General features: G+C 37.6%; 1 protein-coding gene across 1 annotated transcript in view; it reads left to right on the top strand.

The window, feature by feature from the left end:
• The window catches only part of LOC131536470 (zinc finger protein 721-like), a 39,289-nt gene extending 22,176 nt beyond the window's left edge, over positions 1 to 17,113 (top strand). Inside the window, exons 4-6 of the mRNA XM_058769409.1 lie at positions 1,941 to 2,714; positions 15,467 to 15,577; positions 15,830 to 17,113. Coding sequence (XP_058625392.1) covers positions 1,941 to 2,714; positions 15,467 to 15,577; positions 15,830 to 16,550 — 1,606 coding nt within the window. The 3' untranslated portion in view covers positions 16,551 to 17,113. The remainder of the gene's footprint in view (positions 1 to 1,940; positions 2,715 to 15,466; positions 15,578 to 15,829) is intronic.
• Positions 17,114 to 21,793: the final 4,680 nt, after the last annotated feature.

The raw sequence follows: 21,793 nt of genomic DNA, 5'->3' as shown, positions 1-21,793 counted from the left end.
AATGGCTTCGCCAAAATCATGTCGACAATATTAGCACTGTCTGCCATCGTGTGCAGTTTGCTAGCTGGCTAGTTCACCCCTACGACGCTAGCCTAGCCTACTGTATGAATGAATGAATGAACAAACGATCTAAAAAAAAGATATTAAACTCGACGGAGGAAAATGTGGGAATTAGGTTAAACTGAAACAAGGAATGTGGTGTATAATTGTGTATGATAATGTATGATGAAAATTGGCTTGCAGTTTCACCAAGCTAATACCAAGAAATAGGTTGCAGCAGATAAACCTCTCTCATGCTATTTGTAACTCTAAGAATGAAGATACATTTTTTCTCATGTTATTTTCTACATTTTTGCTATGTCACACCATAGGACACAGTCCAATTTGTATTTGTCAACTACCCATATATAGCTTTTTAAATATCTGAAAGTATACTCTTAACATCAGTCAGTCAAGCATTATAATATGATAATCAAGTAGGCCTATTATTTAATGATAGAACTTTAGTAATTAGAATTAAAACTTGGAAACCATGTATGAATGCATATTAGTCATTTTAACTGAACATAGGACTGGTGGTGGTGCTTTTTTGCCCAGTATGAAATTTAGTCGCATATGCAAGTGATTTACTCGCATTGTAGAGGGTTGTATGGGACTGAGCTCGAACAGCTTCAGTGTCAGTGATTTTTTTTTATAGTACAAAATCGCTGTCAATCAAAAGGAGATGCAGTCGGATTCCAGGCCAGCCCACTCCTCCACTCACCCCCAGAGACGCTGAGCGTCAAAGCAGCCCCATTGAAGTCAATGGACGCTAGGCTTCAACAGGGAAATACACTGACGCTACAGGAATGTATGAGAAGGAAATCGAGTCAGCCGACCTGCTATATGTAGCTGATTCTGAACGAACTCGTCTTCGAGATGAATGTGTTCTAACACATTTTTAGTCAATAAAATGTTAACACAGTACATATTTGAGCATTAATTTTTTGACATTATAGGGGAAGCCTGGGGGGTAGTCGTGGCCTAATGGTTAGGGAGTCGGGCTTGTTCGATTCTCGCGCCGGCTGGAATTGAAGGTGGGGATTTTGAATGAACAGCACTCTCTCTACCTTCGATACCATGACTAAGGTGCCCTTGAACAAGGCACCAAACCCCTAATTGCTCCCCGGGTGCTGGAGCAATGGCTGCCCACTGCTCCGGGTGTGTGTTCACTGTGTGTGTGTGTGTGTGTGTGTGTATTTGTTCACTACTCACTGCTGTGTGTGTGCACTTGGATGGGTTAAATGGAGAGCACCAATTTCGAGTATGGGTCACCATACTTGACAATACGTCACGACTTAACTTCTAATATTTTAAAACAAATAATTTGAAGATCAGTGTACCTCATTCATGAAAAGTTTCAGGGATGTATAATTTATAAAACTGCATCAAAATGATTAATCTACTTACTGCTGTTATATCAGGGTTAATTTTTATGTCCTTTCACTTTTTTGTTTTTTTAAAGTGAAAGTGACATGAGGCCAAGTATGGTAACCCATACTCAGAATTTGTGATCTGCATTTATCCCATCCAAAGTGCACACACACCCGGAGCCAATGCTGCAGTGCCCGGGGAGCAGTTGGGGGTTCAGTCCCTTGGTCAAGGGCACCTCAGTCATGGTATTGAAGGTGGAGAGAGTGCTGGACATTCACTCCCCCCACCTACAATCCCTGCCGGACCAGAGACTCGAACCCGCAACCTTTGAGTTACCAGTCAGTCTCTCTAACCATTAGGCCATGACTGCCCCTAATTTAACGAGTTACTGACAAATGTACTGTATTTACTTTTGTTTCAGAGTTGATTGAAGACAATGAGGAGAAAGAAGAATTGAGTGAAGTTGAGGAGAAAAATCATGTCAAAAATGGAGAAAAACCCAAACAGAAAGATTTAAAGAAAAGAAGAGCCAAGAAATCTTTCACCTGCACTCAGTGTGGAAAGAGTTTCACACACAAATCTGATCTTGAGAATCACATGAGAGTTCATACTGGAGAGAAACCGTTCACTTGTGATCAATGCGGGAAGAGTTTCACACGATCATCAACCCTTAAGGTACACATGAACATCCACACTAGAGAGAAACTGTACACATGTGATCAGTGCAGCAAAACATTTTTGAGAGCTTCAGACCTGAAGAAACACCTGAGAGTTCATACAAAGGAGAAGCCACATTCATGTCATTTGTGTGGAAAGAGATTTTTGCATCCAGAATATTTAAAAGAACATCAGAAAATACATACTGCTGTGGGAGAGTACATGTGCTTTGAGTGTGAAAAGACTTTTACTTCAGAGCAATATTTAAAACAGCACCAGAGGATTCACACTGGAGAAAAACCGTACAAGTGTTCACACTGTGACAAGAGATTCAGTGTGTCATCAAATCTGAAAACACATGAGAGGATCCACACTAGAGAGAAACCTTACACATGTGATCAGTGCGGGAAGAGTTTCTCACTAAAAAGAAACCTTACGATACATATGAGAGTTCATACTGGAGAGAAACCGTTCACTTGTGATCAGTGCGGGAAGAGTTTCACACAGTCATCAAGCCTTAAGGATCACATGAACATCCACACTAGAGAAAAACTGTACACATGTGATCAATGTGGGAAAACATTTTTGTGGGCTTTAGTCTTGAAGAAACACCTGAGAGTTCATACAAAGGAGAAGCCACATTCATGTCATTTGTGTGGAAAGAGTTTTTCACATCTACAAAGTTTGAAATTACATCAGAAAATACATACTGGTGTGAGAGAATACATGTGCTTTGAGTGTGAAAAGACTTTCACTACAGCGAGCTGTTTAAAACTGCATGAGAGGATTCACACTGGAGAGAAACCGTACAAGTGTTCACACTGTGACAAAAGATTCAGTCAGTCAGGAGACCTGAAAAAACATGAGATGATTCACACTGGAGAGAAACCGTATCACTGCACTGTATGTGGGAAGTGTTTCAGTCGTTTATCTGCTCTACACACACACACACAAAGATATCACAGTAAGTAGATCATCTACAGATCCAGCACTTTCAGGTCTGAGGCCGCGTCCTCATCAATTGTGACACAATAATGCATCAAGCAATAAAATATCATCTGGATCCATCTGTTCTAACCAGACATTACAAGCGACGTGACAAAGAAACATTATCTAAGGTTTTCACAGTGAATAAAGTTAATCTTCATCTTCAAAACCAGCAGATTCAACTGAGATTCACATAAACTCAAAGATGGAGTTCCTCCCCAAAGAACGATGCCAAAAAGTTCAAGCATTTTGCTTCATAATATAAATTATATCATTTTGTTTTCTTATGGGTTACATATTATGTTCAGTTGTTTCATATTATGTTAAGTATGTTTAATAAGCAGGATTGTAAGAATAGTAACACCATTAAAACCTTACTGATACCCATCTATACTTGTAAATCAGTAGGAGAGAGATCCAGCTCATTAGTTCAGAAGGGGTTCAGCGAAAAATCAGCAGCTGAACCGAAATTCGGAAGTCGAAAGAGGCTGTTGCTTGCAGCCAGTGGCCGGAAGTCAAATAAATGAGTATATCAGTTTATAACAAATGTTAATACTTATTTAAATAAGTATATATTATTCTGTATTGTGTATTATTTGATTAAAAGTTTTATCGAGGTCAAAAATAAAATTCCAACTGATTATGTATATAAAAGTGTGTGTGTGTGTGTGTGTGTGTGTACGTATAAATATCAATGTTTGTGTTACATAAAGGATATACACTAACACACAGAGAGAGAGAGATACTTATGTATTCATAGTGCATGTTTAATTTGTATTATACATAATGTAAGGATCCACCCATGGAATCCAGCGGCCTGGTCGAAGGTTTAATGAATTTTCTGTCTTTTACTTGCGCTTCTGAATTTATCAGGATCTAGTTTCAATTTTAGTCTAGCTCCGTGCTTGATCTGACTCCAATTTCAAGTGATCATTAAACTTAGACAATATTTATAATTAAACTGATCATAGATATCGATTGTACATTAACTTAGATATTTGATTATTCTGAAAATCCTATACTTTCAATTATTCATTCATTAGCGACCTAGTCACTTAGCAATTCACTGGCCAACTGCGAACGCACGACACAAACTTGCCAGTTGATCTTACTCAGAGAATACAGGGTGACTATAATACCTTTAAATAGGCTGCACCCTGCTAGCACATAATAAAAAGTGTATTTTTTCTATAATCACGAATACTGTAACTTGTTAAGTCAGTGACAGACAGAAATCAGAAGATCCCTAATGACGAGCCCCCGCTTTATTCATTGGTACTTAAGTATGATCTGTCCTGGACGCAGATTTGTGGAAACACTAGACTACAACTCTAATCTACTGGAAAAAAATGATTTCAGAAGAGATCAGAATAAGTCAAATATAACAATTTATTATTGGTCAGGTAAAATTGTATCACGCCAATTATATAACAAATTAAAAATATCAAATCATCTCAATACAGAACATCAAATTCTCAAAGATTAATCTAAGAGTAAATGATGCATACCAGACCTTAGAAAATACATAGTATGGAGTGTAGAGACACACCACACTATGGGCTCATTCTGACTACAGAATCGCCCCAACTAATTTGCAACTTACCCTTAAATACTACCAGAACAAAAGGCCCATAAACATTTATTCTCTGCCCCAAAACAGATTAGATCTGTGTATGGGGGATGAGAAACCTCAGTAGAAGCTGTTCTCGTGCTCCAAATTGTCACACCTGTAGAGCAATGTTTATCAGGTTTTGAAAGGAGACCGCCCAGAACAGAAGCACAGAGTTAACTTAAGTTTTCAATATTTCTCATAATACAAGTGACTGCTGTGAAATTGAGACCAGTTTACCCATCACACCGAGACCTTTAAAATGATACCAAACATGAAAGGGTTAAGATCATTCATTCTTAAGATATAGTAAATATTTATGTAAGAGTAGCAACTTGACTTCTTTCAGTGACCAGTACCATGAGCCCAGGGTGGAAGGATGGGTGAGTGGACCAATGATCAAATGGTCTTTCTCTCAGATCTTCTTGTCTGATTAGAGAGTTGATTGTCTTGCGGCATGACATTTGCATTGTAAGGGTTCCTGGGTGTTTGGCTTCACAAAGAGATCAAAGCCTGATTGAAGAGTTTGTTTTGTGGCCTGACATTTGCATTGTAAGAGTTCCTAAGTTTTGGCTTCACGAGGAGTTATTTTCATAAAGGAAATAATTTCACTCCCTACAATAACATACTCAAACATTCAGTAAACTTATAATAATGAAAGACCTGCGTAAATGACAACAGAACATGGGCTCATTAATGACCTTTATTTAAAATCATATTTTGCTGTGTTATGAAAGTTCAGTTTTACAGCTGTTGTATTTCAAGAAACAACATTGTTTTGTTCTTGTTTGATAAAGTAGCCTTTAAATTCGTAACAATCTTGGTATTTAGTAAAAGTCAGTGCTGTACAATGTAAACAGTATCAAAAGCATCCGGTAAAACTTCCTGCTGTTGTCTCCTCCTTGGAGACCACTCAAATGTGACTTATTACTAAACATTACTGGTGAAAAATGGATTTTATTCCCATATTCTATACCTACCATGTGTCATTTTGGATAAGAGCAGATTCGCCCACCAACTCCTTATATGGGCCATATCATGCTGAAAAGCAAAAGATAAATTTGGAAATTGATGTTTAAATGTCCAAAAGTAATACATTTTACCAATATAGAAAAAGAAAGGATACTTTGCTAACCTGGGTGAGGTCAAACTCCCAGTTAAGCGCCAGTTAAGTTGGGGCTCTCTCATCACTGCCTGGTTCATCTTATACCAACCTACAGGCAAAAATTTAAATCTGCTAAACCTGTAGTAAAGACTGTAAAGAGATGGACCAACGAGACAGAGCGGGTTTTACAAGCCTGTCTCAACCTTAATGATTGGAGTGTTTTTGAAGCTGCTGCAAACGATCTGGACGAGCTCACAGAGACTGTAACGTCATATATCAGTTACTGTGAGGATATATGCATTCCCACCAGGATTTATGTAACATTCAACAATGATAAGCCATGGTTTACAGCAGAACTCAGACACCTTCGTCAGGCCAAAGAGGATGCCTACAGAAATGGGGACAGAGTCTTGTACAATCAGGCTAGGAACACACTGAATAAGGAGATTAGAGTGGCTAAAAGGACCTACGCTAAAAACTTGGAAGATCAGTTCACTTCCAATGACTCCGCTTCTGTATGGAAAGGCCTGAAAGCCATCACCAAGAACAAGACACCATCCCCCAGCACTGAGGCGAATCAACTTACTGAACACCTGAATGAGTTTTATTGTAGATTTTATTGTAGATTTAGGCTTTCCTGTAGCTCAAATAGTAGAGCATGGCGCTAGCAACGCCAAGATCATGGGTTCGATTCCCAGGGAAAGCAAGAGCTGATAAAATGTAAAAACTGTAACTTGAATGCAATGTAAGTCGCTTTGGATAAAAGCGTCTGCTAAATGCATAAATGTAAATGTAAAACCCCCCACACCCATCCTGGGGTGCGTTTCCTGAACAATGACGTAACTCACTGATTAACCACCATAGTACGATGCATTGTTTTGGAAACGAACTTGCTAGTTGCCACATTGGTTCAGTAACATAGGGCCATTGTTAAATTATTATCTAATGTCTCTGCATCTAAATACTACAACATACTGATCTCTGATCATTCCGTTGTTACAGTATCTTTTGACTTTGGCTGGGCAAAGCCAAGTTATAATTGGAGATTTAATACTTACCTCCTTTCAGATGTGAAATTTTGCCAGCATATTTCAGATTCTTTGACAGAATTTATTGAGATCAATGATAAAGGTGATGTTTCTGACTCTGTGTTATGGGAAACTTTTAAAGTAGTAATGAGTTGACATATAATATCTTATGAGTCAACAGCAAAGAAACTCAGACAAAAACACTTACCCAACTGGAAAAATTATATAGGGATACCGCAGACTCATGTGTCTTAAATTATATTATGTCACTTAAATATGAATACAATAAGATTACTGTGGATCAGGTGAATAAGATGTTGTTAAAAATTACATTTACATTACAATTACAAAAGACATTTCGAGATTGGGGATAAACCAGATAAACTATTAGCTCAGCAGTTAAGGGGTTCGTATGCTATCAGATCAATATTGCTGATAAAGATGGTAAAATTTTGACTAATCCAAAAGACATTAATAATCGCTTTATGGAATTCTACGCAGATTTGTATAATTCCAAGACATCTGTATCTTCAGAAGCTATTGTAGACTTTCTTCATTCGCTTCCCCTTCCAAAACTAAGTGAGGCTGACCAGGAAATGTTAAATGCCGACATTACTATTCAAGAGATGCTGGATGCGTTTAACGTCCTGGTGACGGCTTTTGTATCGAATTTTATAAGCAATATGCTGGTAAAATTGCACCTCTTATGTTGCGGATGTTCAGTCATTCTTCTTGTAAGCAGAAATTTCCTTCTTCCTTCTTCTCGATACTTCGCCAGTATTTCTTTACTTCTTAAGAAAGGCAAGGACGAGACTAATGTGTCCTCATATCGTCCAATTGCTCTTCTTAATACTGATTTAAAAGTGTTCACCAAAATTTTTTACTTCAGTTCAAAAGTTTTCTAAACATAATCTATTCCAAACAAAAATCTCACTCTAAATTGGCAATTATTGCATTAGATGCAGAAAAAGCTTTTGATCAAGTGGAATGGAAATATATCTTAACTACTAAAGAATTTAATTTAGGAAATAGGTTTCCCTCTTGGGTCAGTATGTTGTATCATCATCCATGTGCATCTGTTTTAACTAATCTGCATAGGGGCACACGACAGGGGTGTCCACTTTCACCCCTGTTGTTTGCCATTGCCATAGAACCTTTGGCAATAGCTATTAGGAATTTTCATTGTTAAAGATTTATACATGAGGTCTTTTGGCCTCTTTTTCAGAGCTTGGTGAGAGATTCAACCTTCCTTCTTCTCATTTTTTCCGATATCTTCAGGTCCGGAACTACAGGTGTTGGTCATATAATTAGAATATCATCAAAAAGTTGATTTATTTCACTAATTCCATTCAAAAAGTGAAACTTGTATATTATAGTCATTCATTACACACATACTGATATATTTCAAATGTTTATTTCTTTTAATTTTGATGATTATTACTGACAACTAAGGAAAATCCCAAATTCAGTATCTCAGAAAATTTGAATATTGTGAAAAGGTTCAATATTGAAGACACCTGGTGCCACACTCTAATCAGCTAATTAACTCAAAACACCTGCAAAGGCCTTTAAATTGTCTCTCAGTCTAGTTCTGTAGGCTACACAATCATGGGGAAGACTGCTGACTTGACAGTTGTCCAAAAGACGACCACTGACACGTTGCACAAGGAGGGCAAGACACAAAAGGTCATTAATAGAGAGGCAAAGGGAAGGAAAAGATGTGGTAGAAAAAAGTGTACAAGCAATAGGGATAACCGCACCCTGGAGAGGATTGTGACACAAAACCCATTCAAAAATGTGGGGGAGATTCACAAAGAGTGGATTGCAGCTGGAGTCAGTGCTTCAAGAACCACTACGCACAGACGTATGCAAGAGATGGGTTTCAGCTGTCACATTCCTTGTGTCAAGCCACTCTTGAACAACAGACAGCGTCAGAAGCGTCTCGCCTGGGCTAAAGACAAAAAGGACTGGACTGCTGCTGAGTGGTCCAAAGTTATGTTCTCTGATGAAAGTAAATTTAGCATTTCATTTGGAAATCAGGGTCCCAGAGTCTGGAGGAAGAGAGGAGAGGCACACAATCCACGTTGCTTGAGGTCCAGTGTGAAGTTTCCACAGTCAGTGATGGTTTGGGGTGCCATGTCATCTGCTGGTGTTGGTCCACTGTGTTTTCTGAGGTCCAAGGTCAACGCAGCCGTATACCAGGAAGTTTTAGAGCACTTCATGCTTCCTGCTTCTGACCAACTTTATGGAGATGCAGATTTCATTTTCCAACAGGACTTGGCACCTGCACACAGTGCCAAAGCAATCAGTATCTGGTTTAAGGACCATGGTATCCCTGTTCTTAATTGGCCAGCAAACTCGCCTGACCTTAACCCCATAGAAAATCTATGGGGTATTGTGAAGAGGAAGATGCGATATGCCAGACCCAACAATGCAGAAGAGCTGAAGGCCACTATCAGAGCAACCTGGGCTCTCATAACACCTGAGCAGTGCCACAGACTGATCGACTCCATGCCACGCCGCATTGCTGCAGTAATTCAGGCAAAAGTAGCCCCAACTAAGTATTGAGTGCTGTACATGCTCATACTTTTCAGTTGGCCAAGATTTCTAAAAATCCTTTCTTTGTATTGGTCTTAAGTAATATTCTAATTTTCTGAGATACTGAATTTGGGATTTTCCTTAGTTGTCAGTTATAATCATCAAAATTAAAAGAAATAAACATTTGAAATATATCAGTCTGTGTGTAATGAATGAATATAATATACAAGTTCCACTTTTTGAATGGAATTAGTGAAATAAATCAACTTTTTGATGATATTCTAATTATATGACCAGCACCTGTATGTTAGTTCAAATATCTCATATTTTGCAGTTTTGTGTTTAAAAAGCAAAATGTTTGATTTATTTTCAAATTCTCCAGATGCTAGGGGTTTAACCTCTTTATTCGTTAATGCTTTTAAAGATGAAATAAACTTTTCCTCCCTTCATTTGAAAGCTGCTTGGGAAGAAGACCTAGGAATTCAGATTAACGAGACTGACTGGGATAAATGTCTTTCATCTGTTTATTCATGTTCTATAAATTTGAGAAATCAACTTATTCAATACAAGGTTTTACACAGACTTCACTATTCTTAAACAAAGCTCAGCAAATTCTATCCTTCCGTCTCCCTCCATGTGTGACAAGTGTAAAGTTGCTGAGGGTACCCTGGCACATCTTTATGGTTCTGTGTACAAATTCAGAGTCTTTGGATAGAAATATTCCAGTTCTTTGCCAAGGTCTATAACTGTGTTTTACTCCCCGACCCAATGATAGCAATTCTTGGTTGGTCAGATTTGCTCGAGTCTCTCAGCCCGAAGGTTCGGTTACCTATCCAATACGGTACGATTGTAGCTAAGAAAGTTATTTTGCTTTTGTGGAATAAAAATGTCAGGCCTCTCTTTTCTGACTGGTTAACTGGACTTACTTCTACGTTACATCTTGAAAGAATCAGATATATTATCTCTGGGAACTCTGAAAAATTGGACAAAATGTAATGGGAACCAATTTTTACTTTTCTGTTGAGCTACAAGGACCAATGATGTATTCATTTATTTTAGATTTGTAGCAATCCTTTTTTTTTTGTAAACTATTGTAATTACTTTTTGGTAGGATATGTTGGTCTTGTATATCGGGGATTTTGCTGTGTAGGTATTAAAGGAGTAATGGAATATAATTACAGTATTGTTATTAAGCTATATCAGTGTTTTGTGTATTTGTGTTATTTGTATAGAGTAGTCGATAATAAAAACCAATAATTAACTTTCACCCAGGAGCAAAAAAATATGGCACTAATCTTGAAAGATTTGACATTTATCATGGCAATTATCAATATCGACTGATATGAAAATTCTATAGTGGTTTTTTTGGGTGTTTTTTTTATAAAATGAAAATTTGCTGTTAATTTACTCACTTCACTTCATAAGACCTCAATGTATCGTCAGGAGCCCCAATATTAATAAGCAGCAAATTAGTTGATTATTGTGGCAAAAGTCATAGTTAATGGTTTGTTAATAGCGAGAATTGAACCTTAAAATAAAGTGTGACCGTATTTTTAAATATTTTGAATTAGCTTTTCTTTTATTACGTTTTCAGTTATCATTTTCATTTTATTCCAAGTTTTAGTCTTGTTACTTTTGATATGTGCTTTTGTCATTTTTATTAGTTTTTACTAAGCCACGATACAGTGGAGAAATAGTCATTCACGTTTTTGTTTTTTTTAAAGGCATTGTTAGATTCCAGTGGAAACTGTGCATAGTTTCCTGTCATAGCTATGCAAAGATTTTATTTCAAAAACAGCATCATAACTATTAAACTATTATGCTTTTAAATATGTATTTAAAATAAGTATGATTTTGTGGAGTCTATGCTTCAAAGGGACATTGGATGGCCATTTTCCACAAGTTGCTATGATTATTTAGGGTCTTCTTGAAATGGTCCCAGTGTTCGTGTAAAACAACACCCTTTTTACCTGGTCAAAAACAGCTCTGTTCACAGCGACTCGTTTTGGTGCATTAATCAATTAATCAAGTATAATCAAGGTGAATCTTGCCATTAATATATCTATTTAATCTTCCATTATGTTCCAAGGCACCTGTGTAGAAAGCGTCTACGTGGCTAAAATGGTCCAGACAAGAAAACATCTGGAATAATTAAGGGGGGCTTTTTCCTTTACCATAACAAGTCTAGGAGGCCTCTTCTCCTGAGGGAGAGATAGAATTACAACCCGCCCTAAAAACTTGTGTATATACCAGAGCCGAGAGACATTTGAGAGACTCTTCTGCAGAAGGGGCCTCGGCTTTATTCTTGTATAGATAATAAAGTCTATTTTCTGCTATCAAACTCCAAGATTGTGCGTGATCATTCGAACGAGCGGCGGAAGACACTACAGAAAATGGCAAATTGTCAAATGTGTATTTCTTTACTAGCACACCTGGCACATGTCACTAAAGCGGAAATTTAAAGCAGAACGTGCAGCACTTGTCAGCGACAGTGAAATCAGAAAGGTGAAAGAGAAGTTTGGCCGTACAAAGCAGACCAGAGTCACCAGTGCATTAGATGGAGGGGGCGGGGTTTGTGAGCGCTCGAGACGCTCTGCTTCACTCTGCAGCGCTCGTGAGGATCACTTGGTGTGCGCATGCGCGAGAGACTGAGAGCTGTACGGTGAGGGTGAGTCCTCTTTTTCTTCTCTTTCTTATCTATTATTTGCTTTTTGGTGTCATGCATGGATTATTTTGCGTAATTAAGTTTGAGGGCAGCAGGAATGTGAGGTAAATGTCAGCTTCTCGTATGAATAGCGCTGGAGTGATTTACTTAACGTGTTTAGTCTGTGCAGAAAGAGACTTTTACTCCAGAAATGCCCTTCGTTCAACTTTATAAAAATGATCATATTGTGTCTAATGTTCCTCCGTTCAAAAAAGATGACTTGAATACGGAGTTGTTCAGGACAAATAGTTTCACAAATGAGGAAAATAAATCCACCTTTACTTAAACACATAACGCTAGCTCTCAGTTAGATACATACTGAAGTGAGCTACAACATTTTGGTGAATTAACTTTACAATTTTTTATTTTTTATTTTTGTGCTAAAGAGAGATAATTGATGTAAAGTATTCAAGTATTGTGGTTGTGCACTTTGTACATGGGTCATTCTACAGAAACATCCACTTTTCTGTCCATAGACTTTTACAATTGAAATACACATTAGGGTTACAATTTTTTATATTTTAAAATGAAACAATATGTTATTTGAACATTTACACCTTCCTGAGCCATCGATGTGGCATTATTTTTTTTTATTTATTTTTTTTATTTTTTATTAATTATATAGAATTCCAAGCACCACAAAACTGCTCGTCCCCACAGCCATGTACAGAGGGAACATGCTTGAGGTCAAAACAGGATTTTCTACCATTTAAAATGCAAAAGTATATTCATAACTATCAAATATATGATGTAAATGGTACGGTGATGACCAGATCATATGATTGATTTCAGAGCCCCAGGCACTGAATAAGCGTTCAGTTCAAATTGATAAGCGATTCTGGGAGTTCATTATGGGGCAGTTGGGCAAGTAAATTAAGGCACCATGAAATGTAAAATGAGGACAGTTCAAAGTTCACACCTCTTAGTCATAACCTAGTATAAGAGCATGACATAAAATAGCAGCGGACAATTGCAGTTTAGACAATGTACTGTAGTTTGTTGTACATTTTAGTTGTTTTAGTTCAAATGTTTTAAAATGTTGTTTCTGTTCTTTTACTAACTGTTTGCATTAATTGGCAAATGTATGCCAAAGGTAACAATTTAATAATTGTTAATTATAGTTGAAGAATAAGGATGTTTGGTCTTATGTATGTCACTGTGTGTTTTTTTCTGTTACATTCTATAAAATGTGTCACATGTGACATGATAATAATTTTACATCTATTGAATTCTGCTAAACTCAAGAGTTAAGATTTAAAGGATTGTATCATTACTCGTTTATAACTGTTTTTCAAATATTTTCATTGTTATAGCAAATACATGTTTGTGCAAATTAACTAACATCATTCAGTCACACTTTTAACAAACCTGATTAAAATAAATAAAACATAATCTCCTTATTTGTTGCATTATCATTATTTTATGTAACTCTGACTACATGTGCTGAAATAAAAAGAGAAATAATTAGTGCTGGGCATAGATTAATCTAGATTAATCTCATCCAAAATAAAAGTTTTTGTGTACATAATATATGTGTGTATATTGTGTATATTTATTATGTATATATGAATACACACCCATGTATGTATATATTTAAGAAAAATGTGTTATGTTTATATATTAAATATATTTATATATCATATAAATTATATTAATATAAATATATACATGTAAATACATGTAAATATTTTCAATATATATACTGTATGTGTGTGTCTTTATATACACATAATAAATATTCACAGTACACACAGATATATTATATAAACGAAAACTTTTATTTTGGAACTCGTGCACAATTAAAAGAGCTGCGCTTCAGTCATGTTGTGATGATAAGTGCTCCGTTCGGTTCGTATGTGAGGTTAGCGATTCAAATAATTAATAAATAGTCTGATTCTAGGTTTCCATAAATTTCAACCCCCAAACTACGCCCCTGCTGGGAACATTTCTGTTACATTGCTGTGTATGGAGGGTCAGATAGCTCTCCGATTTAATCAAAAACATCTTAATTTGTGTTCTGAAGATGAACGAAGGTCTTATGGGTTTGGAACGACACAAGGGCGAGTAATTAATGACAGAATTTTCATTTTGGGGTGAACTAACCCTTTAACAAATACAATGTAATTTAATGGAAAACTTTGCGACTCTTTGATTTATTGTTTATTTTGGTAAATCTGCTTCTTCCACACAGAAATTCATGTTCAGTGAAACCCACAACAATCACACACTCAGCTATACAGCAATAAATGCTGGAATATTCCCATCAGTTTACGAGTGAAGACGAGCATCAGAGCATCAGGAAGAGCTGAAATCTGCAGAGACTGAGTTTATTAAAGACAGAGAGAAGATGAGAGATCCAGAACCCTGCAGAATCAAACACACTGAAGATACTGAACAGCAAACAGGTTGCTGTTTATTCTTCATTTTGGTTTTAAAAATCTTTAAAGCTGTTGAATAATTTTGCTGAAGCATCAAATAATAAGTTTCCTATGAACTTGGTACTTTTTTTCAAGAAAATATATGTTAGATCGAGGCTCCACGGAAGATAGTTAAGATCCAAACTGTAAAAAGGTTTCACCCATTTCAACTTAAAAACTTAAGTTTTGTGGTTGCCTTAAAATTTTAAGTTATATCAACTTAAAAGCACAAGTCATACCAACTCATGATTTTAAATCTTGCCTAGTGCTGAGTTGCTTTATTTAAGTTCATTTGACTTTCCAATATTTGCTGTTTCAACTTATTACATTAAGTTTAAAAAGTTAACATTCATTTTCAAGTTATGATAATGGAAACTTTATTTTAAACACAAATAAAAAAAAAATACTATTTGAAACAACATTTATTTATTTATTTTTCTTGCAGTTTTTACAAACAGATTTTGAATATTAAAACAACCTGCTTGTGCATGCTAATGTGTGAATGCCAGTGTATGTACTGTATACAACAAGGGCACAAAAGTAGCAAAAAACTAGGTAAGATCCAGTCCCGGATGCCAGATCCTGTCAGAAAATATCAATTTTGACTGGTGTCTGAACAAATAGTCAGCAGGGTAGTTGATAACCAAAACCCATTAACATCAAGTCTTGTCTGGTACCAAAACTGTATTAACAGTCTTTTATCAACCAAGAAGTTGACTGAGCAAAGCCAGAGAAGAGCAGAAGCAGGAGACGAAGTGATGATGATAAAAAGTTTATTGAATAATCTTAGTTGCATATCCACAAATCCAACAAGTAGTGTTTTACCAAACAACAATTTTTTTAATGAGTTACTGACAAATGTACTGTTTTTATTTTTGTTTCAGAGTTGATTGAAGATAATGAAGAGAAAGAAGAATTGAGTGAAGTTGAGGAGAAAAATCATGTCAGAAGTGGAGAAAAACCCAAGCAGAAAGATTTAAAGAAAAAAAGGGCCATGAAATCTTTCACCTGCACTCAGTGTGGAAAGAGTTTCACACGCAAACAACATCTTGAGCTTCACATGAGAGTTCATACTGGAGAGAAACCGTTCACTTGTGATCAGTGCGGGAAGAGTTTCTCATGCTCATCAAGCCTTAAGCATCACATGAACATCCACACTAGAGAGAAACTGTACACATGTGATCAATGCGGGAAAACATTTTTGAGAGCTTCACGCCTGAAGAATCACCTAAGAGTTCATATAAAGGAGAAGCCACATTCATGTCTTTTGTGTGAAAAGAGTTTTTCGCTGCCAGAACATCTAAAAGTGCATCAGAAAATACACACTGGTGTGAGAGACTACATGTGCTTTGAGTGTGAAAAGACTTTTACTAGAGCGAGCAGTTTAAAACTGCATGAGATGATTCACACTGGAGAGAAACCATTCACTTGTGATCAGTGCGGGAAGAGTTTCGGACGATCATCAAGCCTTAAGGGTCACATGAACATCCACACTAGAGAGAAACCATTCACTTGTGATCAGTGCAGGAAGAGTTTCAGACACTCATCTAGCCTTAAGGATCACATGAACATCCACACTAGAGAGAAACCGTTCACTTGTGTTCAGTGCGGGAAGAGTTTCAGACACTCATCAAGCCTTGAGGGTCACATGAACATCCACACTAGAGAGAAACTGCACACATGTGATGAATGCGGCAAAACATTTTTGAGAGCTTCATACCTGAAGAAACACCTGAGAGTTCATATAAATGAGAAGCCACATTCATGTCATTTGTGTGGAAAGAGTTTTTCACGTCTACAAAGTTTGAAAGAACATCAGAAAAGACATACTGGTGTGAGAGAGTACATGTGCTTTGAGTGTGAAAAGACTTTTACTTCAGCAAAGAGTTTAAAACTGCATGAGATGATTCACACTGGAGAGAAACCTTACAAGTGTTCACACTGTGACAAGCGATTCAGTCAGTTAGGAAATCTGAAAAAACACGAGAGGATTCACACTGGAGAGAAACCGTATCACTGCACTGCATGTGGGAAGCGTTTCAACCAATTATCTAATCTATACACACATACACAAAGATATCACAGTAAGTAGATCAAGTTCAGATCCAGCACTTTCAGATCTGATGCTGCTTCCTCACCAAATGTGACACAATAATGCATTAAGCAATAAAATATCATCAGGATAAATCTTTCATTACAAGCGACATGACAGAGAAACATTATCTAAAGTTTTCACAGTGAATAAAGTTCATCTTCATCTTCAAAACCAGCAGATTCAACTGAGATTCAGATCAACTCAAAGATGGAGTTCCTCCTCGAAGAACAATGCCAAAGGTTTTATTCTTGTGTATCATTTTGCTTTATGAAGTAAATGATATCATTGTACTTTCTTATGGGTTTCATGTTATGTTCAATAAGTTTAATAAGCAGTATTGTAACAATAGTAATACCATAAAAACCTCACCGATACCCATCCATACTTGTCAGTAGGAGAGAGATCCAGCTCATTAGTTTTCACTCTAAATGTAATTATTGATTAAATGTTACTTTTTTTAGGTGATTTTTGAATTGTCTCAACTTTTTGTTGTATAAACTTAAAACAACAAGTTGAGAAAACTCAAAAATCTGCTGAAGCTGGTTGCCTTAAAATTTTAAGTTGGCTCAATTTTTTTATTTTTTTTTTTTTTTTACAGTGTATGAGGCTTTTACGGAGCCCCTAAAGGCACATTGGCAAAAAAAAAAAAAGACTTTCTCGTGCGCACGAGATACTATAGTTACAGTTTCCTGATGCATCACTTCTGCCATCTTACACAGAAGAAAACAAGAGCATAAAATGTACAACAGCCGTATCTGGGATGAAGCTTCACTGGATGAAACACCCACCTCATTGATGTAATATTACTCTGTAGTGCACAAATAAAAATCATATGCTGATAATATTTTTATGTACCATAATGTGTTAATTCATGGAAATATGAGTCAATATTAGTCAACGTATTACAATATAATACTATTTAAGCGTGTTGTGGGTGCCCACAGTAAGTGGGAAATTGCTGAATTATTATAACTAAAAGACCTACAGTATATATGACATGTAATTGACTTAAAACTGTCTGCATAGTAATAACATTGTCTGTATTATTTCTTCATCTGGTATAGGAGACTAATGCAACTTCAAAGAATCCATGGATTATGTGGTTATTAAATGTGCTTGTGTAACTGGGTGAAGAAGAAACAAAAAGGGGCTATTTTACTGTTTTTTATTGAGAAATATATATTTTTTGACACTGTTAGGGCAGAGCCTATTTCTCCTCTTGCACAATACTTCCCCTGCCTTTGAGAACACTCTCTCACAGGGCACAGAGGAGGCTGGTGTACACAAAAACTGCAGTGCCGTCACATATAGATCGGGAAACACATGTTTTTTTTTCTTTCCAGTATTCAAGCGGATCATGGGTTCTGGGTATGTTAGTTTCCATTAAGTATCGGTCAACCTCTATTACTGCAGCAGTTGTGGCATTACAGGTTTTTGTACTCTGGTCCACAGCACTATCTAGCAGGTACCACACGTTTCCACCTAATCAATTAGAAGGAAAAACATCTAAATATGACTGCAAATGTGAATGCATCACACGCTAATATTTATGTCATGAAATATTCACAAAAGTTTTTTTTTCCCAAAACAATAAAAAATATATACTGAAGTAGTTGCAGCCTGTTGACTTGTTGCCTGTTGAGATGAAGTTTCTGTTGAATCAGTGCTTGACGTTGATGGGGTTTGTTCTTGGATTCTGATGATGGTGGCACATTCCCCTTTTGGCTTTCTAACAGCTTCAGTCATTTTATTTTGAATTTAAAAAAAAATAATTAACTAAAAATAATGTTAAAGAGGTGTGTGAACTTGCAAGTACGATGTCAGACACTGTAATATGCTCTGGTCCGCTCCCTGCTTACCGGGGCGATGAGATTCATAGCAGACTGTCATCACTCAATGGCTGGATGTCTAAGTGGTGCCCGCAAAATAACACAGGCTTTATAGACAATTGGAAGAATTTTTGGGGCAGACCTGACCTGTTGAAAAGAGATGGTGTTCATCCCTCCTGGGGTGGTGCCGCTCTTCTCTCTAGAAATATGGCACATAGTCTTAGAGTTCGTATTTGACTAACTGGAGCCCAGGTCAGGAAGCAGACAGACTGGCTAAACCGACCGTCTGCTAGCCGCCTCACGTCACAGAAGTCAGTTAACTCTCAGCACATAGAGACTCCTTCACCTAGATATCACTCTATAGAGACTGTGTCTGTTCCCCGAACTAGAAAATACAGAAAACATCCAAACCAAAGTAATAGTAACAATTTAATTGATGTTCAACTAATAAAAAAACAGATATAATACAGATAAACACATGATAAAGCTTGGCTTATTGAATATTAGATCCCTTTCTACAAAAGCACTTTTTGTAAATGATATGTTTACTGACCATAAACTAGATGTGCTTTGTTTGACAGAAACCTGGCTAAAACCAGATGATAACATTACTTTAAACGAGTCTACACCCCAAGATTACTGTTACAAACATGAACCGCGTCCAAAAGGTAAAGGGGGAGGTGTTACTACAATTTACAGCAATATTTTCTGTATTTCTCAGAGGTCGGGTTTCAAGTATAATTCATTCGAAGTAATGGTGCTTCATATAATGTTATCCAAAGAAACAAGTATTAATGATAAATCCCCTGTGATGTTTGTACTGGCTACTGTATACAGGCCACCAGGGCACCATACAGACTTTATTAAAGAATTTGCTGATTTTCTATCGGAGTTAGTGCTGACTGCAGATAAAGTCCTAATTGTTTGTGATTTTAATATCCATGTTGATAATGAAAAAGATTTGTTGGGATCAGCATTTATAGACATTGTAAACTCTATTGGTGTTAAACAACACGTGTCAGGACCTACTCATTGTCAAAATCATGCTCTAGATTTACTCTAGATTTCTGATATCTCAGATCATTATCTAGTCTCCTGTATATTCCATATAGCTAAAGCTGTAAAGCCAACTCCTTGTTACAAATATGGTAGAACCATCACTTCTACCACAAAAGACTGCTTTATAAATAATCTTCCTGACTTATCTCAGTTCCTCAGTATATCCAATAGCTCAGAACAACTTGATGATGTAAGAGAAACTGTGGACTCTCTCTTTTCTAGCATGCGGTTGCTCCTTTACACTTAAGGAAGATTAAGGATAAGAGTCCAACACCGTGGTATAATGAGCACACTCGCGCCCTAAAGAGAGCAGCCCGGAAAATGGAGCGCAGTTGGAGGAAAACTAAACTAGAGGTATTTCGTTTAGCTTGGCGGGAAAGTACCCTATCCTACAGAAAAGCATTAAAAACTGCTAGATCTGATTACTTTTCGTCTCTTCTAGAAGAAAACAAACATAACCTCAGGTATTTATTCAATACAGTGACTAAGTTAATGAAAAATAAAGAATCAACAGGCGCTGGAATTTCCCAACAGCACAGCAGTAATGACTTTATGAACTACTTCACTTCCAAGATTGATACTATCAGAGATAAAATTGTAACCATGCAGCCGTCAGCTACAGTATCGCATCAGATAGCGCACTATAGATCCCCTGAGGAACAATTCCACTCATTCTCTACTGTGGGAGAGGAAGAACTGTATAGACTTGTTAAATAATCTAAACCAACAACATGTATGTTAGACCCTATCCCATCTAAACTACTAAAAGAGCTGCTTCCAGAAGTCATAGATCCTCTTTTGGCTATTATTAATTCATCATTGTCATTAGGATATGTCCCCAAAACCTTCAAATTGGCTGTTATTAAGCCTCTCATTAAAAAACCACAACTTGACCCCAAAGATCTAGTTAATTACAGATCGATCTCAAATCTCCCTTTTCTGTCAAAGACACTAGAAAAGGTATAGTATCCTCACAATTATATTCCTTCCTAGAGAAAAATGGTATCTGTGAGGAATTCCAGTCAGGATTTAGACCGTATCATAGTACTGAGACTGCTCTCATTAGAGTTACAAATGACCTGCTTCTATCATCTGATCGTGGTTGTATCTCTTTATTAGTTCTACTGGATCTTAGCGCTGCGTTCGACACTATCGACCACAACATTCTTTTGAATAGACTAGAAAACTTTGTTGGCATTAGTGGAAGCGCCTTAGCATGGTTCAAATCGTACTTATCTGACTGCCATCAGTTCGTAGCAGTGAATGAAGAGGTAACACAATCAAGTCAAGTCAAGTCAAGTCACCTTTATTTATATAGCGCTTTTAACAATAGAGATTGTGTCAAAGCACTTAACAGTATCAAATTGGAAGATAGAGTGTCAGTAATGTATAATGATAAGATTAAACACTCAATTTTCAATTAAAGGCATTTCATTATTGAATTCAGAGTTGTCATTGTCTAGCTCAGTGTCACGGACTTGTGATTTTAGCGAACAGAAATAAAAGACTTGGAGAACGAAATAAACATAAACAAACTTTTCCATTTAGAGACAAAGACAAGGGGAAAACTGAGGACTTAAATCGAAGAGAACAAAAGAGCAAACAACATAATACAAATCAGGTGGGGACAATGAATGATAATTAACAAACAAGAACAGGATCTAAACCAAATAAGGACAAACAGGAACTCAGACGGGCCGACATGTGACAGTACCTCCCACTCCCGGAAGGCGCATCCCGCACCGTAACACTACCACCGGGGTGGGCGCCCTGGAAGCCGGTGCAGGACAGGGATACTGGGGAGGCATCCAGGGTGGAACAGGAGACTCTAGGCGGCCATGGCGGGTCAGGGGACTCCGGCGGCCATGGCGGAGCAGGGAGCTTGGGCGGCCATGGCAGATCCGGGGACTCGGGCGACCATGGCAGAGCAGGGAGCTTGGGTGCCCAAGACGGAGCAGGATTGTCAGGTATAGCCCCCAAAAAAAAATTCAAAGGTGAAATTGGGGCCCTTCCGCCTCTGGAAGGAATCTGGTGGGCGTTCTGGAGGGACAGGCTCTAGGGGGCACTCTGGAAGCGCGGGGCTGGATGGAACCAGCGGAGACTCTTGAGGGCGCTCTGGAAGCACAGCCACTGGGGGGCACTCTGGAAGCGCGGACTCTTGGGGGCGCTCTGGAAGCGCGGAGCTGGACGGGACCAGCGGAGACACAGGAGGGCTGGACGGGACCAGCGGAGACACAGGAGGGCTATTGTGAGGAGCTGGCACTGGCAGGCACTTGCAAGGAGTAGGCACTGGCGGGCACTTGCGAGGAGCTGGCACTGGCGGGCACGACATCCCCTCATACTCCACCAAAA

This window comes from Onychostoma macrolepis, chromosome 03 (genome assembly GCF_012432095.1).
Source record: "Onychostoma macrolepis isolate SWU-2019 chromosome 03, ASM1243209v1, whole genome shotgun sequence".
In the NCBI taxonomy this organism is placed as follows: Eukaryota; Metazoa; Chordata; class Actinopteri; order Cypriniformes; family Cyprinidae; genus Onychostoma; species Onychostoma macrolepis.
The sequence above is the reverse complement of the archived record's forward strand: the minus strand, read 5'-3'. Positions and strand labels throughout refer to the sequence as shown.